Genomic DNA, 12,002 nt, shown 5'->3' on the forward strand with positions numbered 1-12,002 from the left:
TTTTCTACTGTGGTCAGAGAACTGTTCCATGCATTTCAACTTTTTGAATATTTGTTGTCACTTACTTTATGGCCCAGGATACAGTCTATTTTTGTAAATATTTTATGTACACTTGAAAAGTATGTGTAATCTACAGTTGTTTAACTTTTTATATCCTTAATGATTGGTTGTTTTTTTTTTTGATCAGTTTTTGAGAGAGGTGTGGTAAGACCTTCAAGTCTGATGGTGAATTTGTTTCTGCCTTTTTTCTTTTTTTATTGTGGTAAAATATACATAAGGTTTACCATATTGCTTTTTAGTTTGGTAAATTTTGTCTTATATATTTTGAGATTATATTATTATTTAGAATTGTTATATCATCCTGATGAATTAATCTGCTTATTATTGTGACATATATTTCTTCATTTTCTCTTTATTTTCTTAACACTTCTTACCTTAATGTCTACTTTGTCTAATAGTTTGGTCACACCACCTTCCTTCTGGTTAATGTTTGCATGGTGTATTTACTTTCAATCTATCTGTGGCCTTATATTTAAAAGGTGTTTCAAAAAAAAGAAAAAAAAGGCGTTTCTTGTAAAAAGCTTTATAAGTAAAACTAGCTTTATAATGGAAAGCTGATGTCAAATTCAGGCACAGTCAGAGTGTCCTTGGCTTGTGGTACCAATAAGAGGGAAGGAGTAATGACCTTGGATAGAGACTCAGCAGTTTAGACTTGATATAGCTGATGGGAGATGGACCGCCCTATTGATGGAATATTTTTATAAAAGAAATTACCACCCTCAAATTTGTTTCTAAAATGTTTGATTTTCATTATAGTTTTAGGTTAAAGAAGAGTAGACTTGAATTGTGGACTGGCTATCTATCATTCAGCACCCTCAGAGGGAAAGATGTGTAGTCAGTGCTATGCAAACCTCTAAATTTTCTCAGAAAATTCCTAATTGAACTATTTCATATTGGCATCCTAGATTGATCAGTAAATTTTTAAGTGGTAAGCAACCTCAGAGACCATCTTGGCCCACTGTCATGCTCCTGTATACTTGAATATGGAAATATAAAGTGTACTTTCATTTTTGTCACTTAGGCCATGCAAATAAATGAATAGCTGAATACTCAGATCTTTGATTTTAAATGTAATTATGACCTTTAGAAATAACAACTGCTTTAAAAATGGACCAAAGAGTAAATAAAATGGGCGACTGATATACCTCAGTTCCCAAAGGAAATGTATAAGAAGTTGTTTTTACTTTGCAGATTTCAGTCTTAGAGAAAAGACTTAATCATTTTATATGTGATGTGGCTTTCCGGGCTCCTGACATCTTCATAGAATTTGACTGGAGTCTCCTTCTCTTGGAAATGGATGGGCATTTTCTTGCTCTCCACAGTCATGAGCTTCACTTCCAGGGGGCCCAAGTTTACATAATCCTGTGGTGAACAGACACAGAGGAGAATAGGAGAGGTTATTCAGCAAGTTACCAGCCTTCATAGATCAGGTTTTATTTACTATAGTTGGCCTCTCTGTGACAGATTTCATTGCCCTCCTAATTGTCTGAATGCTGTATAACATGTGAAATATGAGAGCTACTGTAAATAAAAACCACTCAGTAAAGTTATATACCCAGTGGGGGCATGGTAGGCAAATCTCCCAAAGAGCAGGCAGCAAGGCTTGCAGGCTTGTCTTTTGGGGGCTTGAGCTGGGGAGGGAACATCAACTACAGTGGGGAGATAATATTCTCTGCAAGCTCTTTAATTGGTAAAAGGAAGTAGGAAGTATTGGCTGCATTTGTATAGCCCTCTGCTGGCCAGGATATAACCACAGCAGAGTTTTCTATATTATTCAAGAAGAAAATGAATGATCTGCAAACATCTTTGACGATAAATATCTTAATATTGAGCAAATCTACATGGGTTTTACACATTTCACAGGATCTACTGTAGATATAAAACTTACCACATTCTGTCAAACTGAATATAGTTTCAGATATCAACAAACAGAATTAGAAGTCTAATTTATATGAAATCCCACAGCTAACCCCAAACTGAGTTGAAACAGCTCCAGCCCTACCCAATGTGCCTTCCTCTTGGAAGCCTCTCCAAGCTGTAACTCCTTCTTTTGGATTCCTTCAACACTTCAACAAACCTTTCCTGAGTGCCCACTATGTGCCAGGCTGTGTACCAAGTGCTGGGGCAAAAGACTGGTCAGGGAGACAGATACAGGCAGTACATTCCTCCTGTACAGTAATCAATGATTTTCTTACCGGTTTTCTACTAGCATGTACACTGTTTAGGGTAGGGCCTGCCACATAGGCATCTTTGAGACTTCATTTCTTCCTTTTCTCCCCCTTAAATTCTCAAGCATCTAACAAGTACCTGGCATGTTGTGAGGGTCTCAATAAGCATTTATTAGAATTTAGGAGAATCAAAGAATGAAAAAGGAAGGCAATGTTTTATTAATATTTCTCAAAAATTCATACAACTGTATCTAGCTTTTAAAATACATAATTATAGAGCTACAATAAATGCGAGATAGGAGAAAAGTAAATTGATGGAAGTCTACCGTATATTTCAGAACCATCTGGAGCAGGATTCTGAAGTAATATACTCTTATTAGTCTGCTTGAACTGCCATAGCAAAATACCACAGGCTGAGTGGCTGAAACAACAGAACTTTATTTCTCACAGTTCTGGAGGCTGGGAAGTCCAAGATTAGGATGCCAGCCAGCATGATTGGGTTCTGGTGAGAGCCTCTTCCTGGCTGGCAGTTGGCTGCCTTCTCACAGTGTTCTCACAAGGCAAAGCCTCTTCTTATAAGGTCACAGTCCTATCAGACTAGGGCCCACCTTCATGACCTCATATAACCTTAATTAACTCCTAAAGCCCGTATCTCCAGATACAGTCATATTGTGTGTTAGGGCTTCAACATATGAATTTGTGGGGTGGGGGCAGAGACAAAATTCAGTCTGTAGCACATACAATACCGTTTCCACCACATCAAAAACTTCCGTGGAAAGTAAGGTCTTAGAAGAGAATGTAGGCAAAACATTCTCTGACATAAATCATACCAGTGTTTCCTTAGGTCAGTCTCCTACGGCAATAGAAATCAAAGTGAAAATAAACAAATGGGACTTAAACTTACAAGCTTCTGCACAGCAAAGGAAACCATAAACAAAAGGAAAAGATAACCTACAGAATGGGAGAAAATATTTGCAAATGACACAACCAACAAGGGCTTAATTTCCAAAATGTACAAACAGCTCATACAACTCGACAACAAAAAAACAACCCAATCAAAAAATGGGCCTAAAGAGCCATTTCTTCAAAGAAGAAATACAGATGGCCAATAGGCACATGAAAAGACGCTCAACATCGCTAATTATTAGAGAAATGCAAATGAAAACTGCAATGGGTTACCACCTCACGCTGGTCAGAATGGCCATCATTAAAATGTCCACAAATAACAAATGCTGGGGAGGGTGTGGAGAAAAGGGAACCCTCCTGCATGGTTGGTGGGAATGTAAGTTGGTGCAGCCACTATGGACAACAGTATGGACGTTCCTCAGAAAACTAAAAATAGAATTACCATATGATCCAGCAATGCCACTCCTGGGCATATACCCAGATGAAACTATAATTCAAAAAGATACATGCACCCCTATGTTCATAGCAGCACTATTCACAATAGCCAAGACATAGAAAAAGCCTAAATGTCCATCAACAGATGAATGGATAAAGAAGATGTGGTACATATATACAATGGAATATTACTCAGCCATAAAAAAAGAATGAAATAATGCCATTTGCAGCAACATGGATGCAACTACAGATTATCATACTAAGTAAAGTAAGTCAGACAGAGAAAGACAAATACCATATGATATCACATGTGTGGAATCTAAAATATGACACAAATGAACCTATCTATGAAACAGAAAATCAGAGACATAGAGAATAGACTGGTGGTTTGCCAAGGGGGAGAGGGGGGTGGGAGAAGGGAGGAGTGGGAGTTTGGGGTTAGCAGATGCAAACTGGTATACATAGAATGGATAAACAACAAGGTCCTACTGTATAGCAAAGGGAACTATATTCAATATCCTGTGATAAACCATAATGGAAAAGAATATGAAGAAGAATATATATATATATATATACATGTATAACTGAGTCACTTTGCTGTACAGCAGTAATTAACACAACATTGTAAGTCAACTTAAATAAAAAAGAAATTTAAATAAGTTCAATGGATAAAAGCAAAAAAAAAAGTAAGAAGGTTTTTCATTCAACCAAATGGTATGCAATTTTGGAATTTTATACACAGTTGTCCACTAGCATGAGGTTATTGTAACATACAAGGCGTCATGATTCTAAGATACTCATGGGGGTGTTTGAGTGTTATAGAGACTAGAGCTTTAGTCTTTAAATTATCACTTGATGGTAGCAGGACTGAGTTGTACTTAGTTAAAATGGCTTTTGTTGATTTATTCAGTTTCTTTTGCTTTCTTAATCACTCTTTCTCCTACCAGACTTTAAGTTCTAGGAGAACTTTCAAGGTTATTGGTAGTACCAAGAGGGAAAACAGCAAGGGGTGGATGTGAAAGTGACTGGAATGTACCAAAAGGTTTTAAAATTAAAAGGCTTGGTAATGTAGGTTTCACCTAATGGTATATGTGACTGTTTGTACTTTCCAAAGATGGTCATACTAATATACATCCTATCCCACATGCTTTTCTTACAATGTGATGCTGACCTTTCTCTTTCAAGATGCAGGAGCTACATTGTTTCTCTTTGGGTGGAACTTTGTAGCTACATCAACAAATAGAATATGATGGAAGTGTTGGTGTAAGATTTCCGAGGCTAAGTCATATGAAACATTTGGTCTCTGGGACTGATTGCTTTGGAAGAAGCCAGATACTGTAACAAAGGGACAATAAAGGTGCCCTGTAAGGAGGCCCATGTGAAGAAGAACTGAGGCCCCCAGCTTAGCCAGCATCAACTTGCCAGCCATGTGAGTGAGCCACCTTGGAAGTGGATCTTCCTGCCCAAATCAAGCCTTCAGCCAAATATAACTGCACCTTCTAGAGAACCCAAGTGAGGACTGTCCACTGGTGACCTTCCCAAATTTCTAACCAACAGAAGCCCTGAAAGAGAATAAATGATTATTGTTATAAGCCACTAATTCTTGAGGTAATTTGTTATGTAGCACTAGATAACTTACATGGTACACTAGTAATGGATGTCTATAAATGAATATATGTAGTAAGTTGGGCAAGGGTAGGAGTGAAAATAGTATCTAGTGACAGACATGAATGGTTGGCAAATTTTACTAATAATTGCAAATAGAATTTTTCAGCATCCATACTTCAGGTTAATTTTCTCCACTAACTAATAAAGCAACATTTTCTCTAGTAGTCAAGATGTTTTGTCATGAATCTTACCTTGAAATCCCGCTCATCCTCATACAGTAAGTATTTCATATCAGAGGCTCCAAACTCTATACTTGAACTCTCTTCTTCATCTATCTTCAGATGCTGGCCGTATCTGCTGCTCTCCTCATGACTAAGATGTAAAGCACTGCTCCCAAGTGATAAGCTCAACAAGTCTCTACTTTTTACTTCTGCAGGTTGCAATTGTGACTTTTCTGGGATGAGTGCAAAGAAATTAATTATGTACAATTTTTGAACAGATTAAAAATAAAAATACAATACATACTTTGTCACATTTTATTGTTTTTTCAGTTTTAGTTTTTTTTGAATTGAAATATGGTTGCTTTACTATGTTGTGTTAGTTTCTGGTGTACAGCAAAGTGATTCAGATATATATATACACTCCTCTGTCACATTTTAAATTTGAAAGACCTTTGAGAATCTCCTGGAGGAGACAAGTTTGAGAATTAGAAATGTAGAATCTAGGTATTAAAGTGAGAGTGAGTCCTATTATTAGAAACCACATCTAAGTTGTGTTTCCTTCTGTTAGCTAAAAAGTGATAATAATCACATGGGGACCTGTGAGTGTGTTGGTATTTTGGTTGGCTGGCTAAATTGGAGCACAAACCATGCCAGTGTAGACATCATTCCATCCCTCTCTACCAGTGTCTATTTAATTCACTGTGACACATGGTGACTTTGATTTGAAAATAAGACTAGAGAAAGGAGATGGGTTAGGTAAGCTCTGCAAGAACAAGAGAAATATGGAGGAGCTGGCAGGCATCTATTCCCTGAATAGCTCTCTGATATAAGGTTCCTGTCCATAATAAGAAGCGCAATTAAGTGTTTGTCAACTTTTTAAAAATCACCATTACAATAAAATAATACCTATATATGTTTCTGGCAACTCCAAAGGCATTTCTTCATGTGGCACTTCCTGTCCAACAGCTTGAGCAAGATATAGTCGCCTAAAAACAAATAAGAAAAGTAGTCTGTCAGTCAACAAATATTGTACCACCTGCTCAGTAGTGTCTTATCTCTCTGCTGGGTGCTGGCAACACAGATGAAAAAGGGGGCATCAGGCCCGGTGGGGTGGCAGACAGGCTTACAGTGTTTTATGGTGATGGTTTGTACCATGATGGGTCATTATGTGAGGAGCATAGTGTCAGGGGTGCCGTGGGGCAGAGAGAAGCAGCGCCGGATTTAGCCTTAGGGGGTAAGGGAAGGTTTCCAGGAGGAGATGAAACCTGAGTTGAGTCTTGAAACACCAGGGGCTGTTTGCCAGGGAAGAGCTTGGGGTGAGGGGAGGGCATCCCATGATGAGGAAATAACAGACTTAAAGTCCCAGAAATGAGACTGATCATGACACCAGTTATGTCACTGTTGCAGGGAATCCAGATGAGGAATGGGATGGGATTTGAGATAAAGAGAAAAAGAGAAAGACAGCAGTAGGAATCCAAGATGACACCTAGGTTCTGGCTCTGGCTGAGTGGCGTGTTCCAGCTACAAGCCTGGTGAGTTTGCGTCTGCTGTTGCAACTCTCTGCGCTGCAGAGGCCAGTGGAGTTTTCAGTCAGAGGACATGATACCTTGAAAGCTCCGTACAGCATTGCCATGAAGTTTGCCTGAAGCTAGCATGAAGCAAGTGCCCCTTGCAGATGCGCCCGCCACACTTCGTGCTTAGCAACTCAGCAACCAGAGTGAATCCCCTGGATTACAGGCTGTCAATTACTTAAAGACCACGAAGGACGTGTTATCTGCGATGCTTAGAGCTCCAGCAAATAATGTAACTACATACAATATTTATATCTTAAAACCTTCTTAAGAGTTAGTGAAGCTCTGGTCTGCAGGCGGACAGGTCTGAGGCCACAGAGTTCTCTTCTTGCCTGGTTTTACTCTTTTGAATAACTAAGATCTTACTAAACGCCGTAACCTTCTGAAGTCTGGCTTCTCTCTTAATCATTAGTTTGTTGTCACTTTTGTACCACCACAGGGCAGCAACGCTTCTTATAGAAAATATTTTACAGAACGTTATCATATGAACTAGCGTTAGATTTGAGGTACTGGTCCACCTAGCCTCAGCTTTGCAGCACGGGAGTCCCTGGGCAGTCACCTCTAGCTTATTCAGCTCATCTAATGTATCAGACAAATACTATGATGTTCTGTGGGAGTCAGGAAGGGAAAAAGTTTGGGGAGCTCTGGATGGGAAATATAGTAACTCTATTAGCTAGAATACCCCATTCTTCATCCAAATAAGGAAGTTTTTATATGTTTACTGGGTACTGTTCATGTCTGTTTCTCACCCTACCAGAATATACAGGACTAAATTCTCAACAAAGAGGTGGAAAGAGCAGTTTCCATAAATTACACAGTATGTGTTAACATTTCTTTGACTTGAAAATGGATACAGGAAAAGCTCCTGAATTTTTCCTTCTGGATAAGCATTGTAACAGATAATTGAGGGTTTACACATTTCTCTGTTTCTTTATTTGGGTCTTTCTAAGATGTCCTAAACACTTGTCTCAAGGACAATCTAGCAAGGAAGTAGATGTTTAAAAAGTAGTCACTACTGTGATAAATGCTAGTTACAAAGGACAAGTTCAGTGTGCCATGGAGGCATATACCGGGCACCTAACCCAGTTCTTATAAACGTTGCCCATGCTGTTTCTTTTCCCTCGGACAGATTTTGAATTCATCTCTCCCGGCTCTGAAACAAGACTAAGCACTCAGGTCTCTCACTAAAGAAAACCGCCCCACAAAGCATTGATGAACAATGTGGATTTTACAGAAGATTTCTGTGGGGAAGCTAGAGGATAGGTTTAAATTGCATACAATACAGCAAACAACTTAATGAAAATCGCCATTAAAAGTTTCTCATCTCCCTTTCCTGTCCTTGCCAAGCTCTCTCCGGCCAATGAAAGGTTTCCCCTTTATTATAATGAGCACTTCACATCCACACCAGCAGCAAATCAGGTGCGCTAGACTGAGCTGACCAAAGCAGGAAGTGGGGTTGGCAGTTTCCAGGGTAGCTCTTTCCTAAGGGGTTGCCTGGTTCGGAAGGGAGAAAAAGAACACAGCGGACGACAGGTGGAGCAGTGGTTAGAAGGCACAGCTGGCAGAGATTCGGCGTGATCACAAAGAAAGTGGTGGCAGCAGCAGGTGCTTCGGGGTAGAGGCGGGACGGGAGTGTGGAGCTGGACACCTGATCATAGGGAGGGAGGCTGGCAGGCAAAAGAGAGCATTGCCTGCTGGGGGGACAGTGAGACCCCCACCCCCTAGGGACCCTCAAGGGCATCAGCTCAAGAGACTGGAAGTACAGGAGTCCAGTAATCAGCCAATTCATTCAGCCTGACTGCCCACCTCATTTACACTGGTATCTGTGGCTCCAGGGCAGCACACATAGACTGTGGAAGGGAGGCAGGTGGCCTCTTTCTCTGTCCTGCCCCACCCAGTGTTCAGCCTATAAAATAATTGCACCATCTCCCAGTTTCTCCAATCTTGTATCCCGACACCCATCACTTAGCTCAGCAAACAAAAACCCCCCAACTTGTATCCACCCTTCTTGGAGCACATTAGGAAGTTTGCCAACAATAAATACTTTATTATGTCTCAAATAGTATTTTTTTCCACGCCACACAAGCAATAGACCTACTCAGGTGGAAATGTTTTCCTGACCCTTCCACCATGTTGAACTTCTCTGCCCAGATGCAGATGTTTCTCTCCCATCTTGCACATATACACCTTACATTTGTGTGATTTAATTACTCTATCTTCCTAAGCATGTTACTATTTAGGTTACTTCTTGTTTCTGATTACTTGTCTAAATTATGAATGCCACTTTGGGTTTTAATACCACATTCCAGGGCTCTAATTTTCCATCAAGATTGGTATATTAAGACTTTTTTTTTGTCAGGTAAGGAAAAGAGATAACCTAAACTACAAAGCCATATACATATTTGATTTCTCTCATGCAGGAATAAATGTGACTTGGAATGCCAGGCTATTTTCTCTGCCTAGAAAGTATTTTGCCTCTTTCATTAACTATCAAAGGAAACCATTCTATAATCCACAAGGTAACCAGACGCTCAGAACATCTCCAGGAGCTCCCATCAAGTTGATCACTTCCACCTGTGTGCTGGCTTCGAACCCCGTACCTCTTCCGCTGTACTGTTATGCATTTATTTTTATGCCCAATTCCCCTGCTGGCCCAGAGGCTTCTGAAGGACAGCAGTTATGACATTCATGTTAAGTGTTTGCTACTATGACCACAGTGCATTGTTAGAAAAAGCAAGTCGAAGTCTGCACTGGACCAGTGGTCGGTTGTAATGATCTTATACCTTCCCCATGGCCATTTTGTGAGTTCCTTTCTTTTTAACTATTAAAAAATTGTCATCTTAAAAAAAAATAACAACTTTTTACAGATACAAATGTTTAAAAAAAATACTTTCTAGATATGTAACGACTCTCACCTGGGTATTTTGAGATCCACAAGTCTGCAGTTGAACAGCTGATCAATAAGCACCAAATTTTCTCCTTCCAGCTCATGAACAGCATGTTCCAGTTCTTCCACTTCCTTCCTGTGATTTGCGATCTATTCTCAGGAAAAGAGAATGGGTGTTAGTACTTATGGACTTAGTTCTAGCTAGTCCTCTGTAAAAAATTCAACTTTTAAAAGTGCATTTGTGGTACTTCCCTGGTGGTGCAGTGGTTAAGAATCCACCTGCCAATGCAGGAGACACGGGTTCGAGCCCTGGTCCAGGAATATCATCCCACATGCCGTGGAGCAACTAAGCCCGTGCGCCACAACTCCTGAGCCTGCGTGCCACAACTACTGAAGCCCACACACCTAGAGCCAGTGCTCTGCAACAAGAGAAGCCACCGCAATGAGAAGCCCACGCACCACAACGAAGAGTAGCCCCCGCTCACCGCAACTAGAGAAAGCCCGTGCAGCAACGAAGACCCAACAGCAGCCAAAAATGAATAAATTAATTAATTTTTTTTAAAAAGTGCATTTGCCTGAGGGGAAGATCTATCCTGTATTATTTATTACTGGGTTTGCTCTAAGAAGGAATGGGTGGGACTTTTTTCCTGGTCATTTGCAGAACTTGGTTGCATGATTAGGCAGTTATTACAGAATGGCAGGAGTAGTCCTTTCCTACTCTTCAGAAACATCACTGGATTTATCTGAGCTGGAGGCAGAGATAAATAAGAAAATAAGACTAATTTATCACTCTGGTGTTAGTAGCTAAATGAGGCTCTATCTAAGGTTAATTATAAACAACACAATGAAAACTAATAACACTGGGAAAAAATCTTTATTATGGCATTTAAAAAAGAGAAGTACAGGCCTAGGAGCCCTTTCTATCAGCCTCTACAAGACAATTATATTCTCTCTTGAGTGTGCTGGAGTCATTCCGAGAAACATCAGAGAGATGAAATGTTGTTCATTCATTCATTCATGTAATTGTACTGTATGCCTACTATGTGTCAAAAACTATAGTACACTTTGGGAACAAAGGATCAATAAGATACAATAACCTTCAAGGATCTCTTAGTTTAATGGGAAAGAGTGATAGCAACAGAAAATAGTGTGATAAAATCATAATGAAGCCATCCAGGGACTGTGGGAGAGATAGAGGTTCACCCTATGTCTGCCAGGTGTGAGGGGGTAAGGGGGAGTTAATGGAAGAGATGACTTCTCTTCTGGATCTTGAAGGCCAAGTAGAGATTCTCTAGCAGACAAGAGAGGATATATTCTAGGCAGAAGGAGCCACATGGATAAAGGCACATGTGCCTGCTATCCACATTTTGGTGTGGATAGAAATAAAATGGGAATGGGGTGAAGTAGAAGAACTGGACAAGTAGGGGAGCCAAGTAATGCTAAAGAGTCTGATTTCTATCTCGCAGGTGATGGAAGGTCCTTCATAGACATAGCAGGCTTAATTAACGTTTACTGAAGAAATGTGGCTAACTCAAACACGAGCAAAATTTGCTGGTTCTGTTGATAGAGTTCCCATCAATCTTTAAGAAATGTATTTTGATAACTTTTGTCTAAAGAAGGCTTGATTGTGGGAAGACTATATAGAAGAATGTGACTAGATAGAATCCCCACCTTCCCTCTCTGCCCCCAAAACAGCATGAGCTGGATTGAGAGGTGCTCGTGTGGAGAAGTCAGGACAATAGAAGAATTAGAAATAAGACTATAAAATAGAAAGTGATCGGCTGGTGAGAATGATAAACTGGAAAAAGTAATGAGTCTCGAGGGAATATGATGAAATAAAGGCACAGGGTAGGGGTTTCGATTCAGTATCTCTTGTTAGGAGTTGCCAAGAGCATAACTGAGATGAGTACTTAGAAAAAGATGACTAACATTTTTGATTTGTAGTTGAAATTATTGTATTTTGGAATCTGGAAGCACTCAGTATATTACCAGATGGATATCCCTTTCACATAAGTCATTTATTAAATGCTTGAATTCTTACTATGGGTAAGGCTCTGTCCTAGAGGTAGACGGATACAAAATCCAATAAAGTGTGGCTCCTTCCCTCAAAAGAGGGAACAAGTATACAAATCCAGTGAACGAATAT

The 12,002-nt window shown here is 39.8% G+C and overlaps 1 protein-coding gene across 1 annotated transcript in view; it reads right to left on the reverse strand.

Annotated features, from left to right (window-relative positions):
- Nucleotides 1-405: 405 nt before the first annotated feature.
- CCDC83 (coiled-coil domain containing 83) overlaps nt 406-12,002 on the reverse strand; it is a 48,761-nt gene continuing 37,164 nt past the window's right edge. The window contains exons 8-11 of the mRNA XM_036861172.1: nt 9,885-10,006; nt 6,305-6,384; nt 5,429-5,631; nt 406-1,422 (exon numbers count right to left, since the gene is read on the reverse strand). Coding sequence (XP_036717067.1) covers nt 1,261-1,422; nt 5,429-5,631; nt 6,305-6,384; nt 9,885-10,006 — 567 coding nt within the window. The 3' untranslated portion in view covers nt 406-1,260. The remainder of the gene's footprint in view (nt 1,423-5,428; nt 5,632-6,304; nt 6,385-9,884; nt 10,007-12,002) is intronic.

Source organism: Balaenoptera musculus, chromosome 8 (assembly GCF_009873245.2).
Source record: "Balaenoptera musculus isolate JJ_BM4_2016_0621 chromosome 8, mBalMus1.pri.v3, whole genome shotgun sequence".
Lineage (NCBI taxonomy): Eukaryota > Metazoa > Chordata > Mammalia > Artiodactyla > Balaenopteridae > Balaenoptera > Balaenoptera musculus.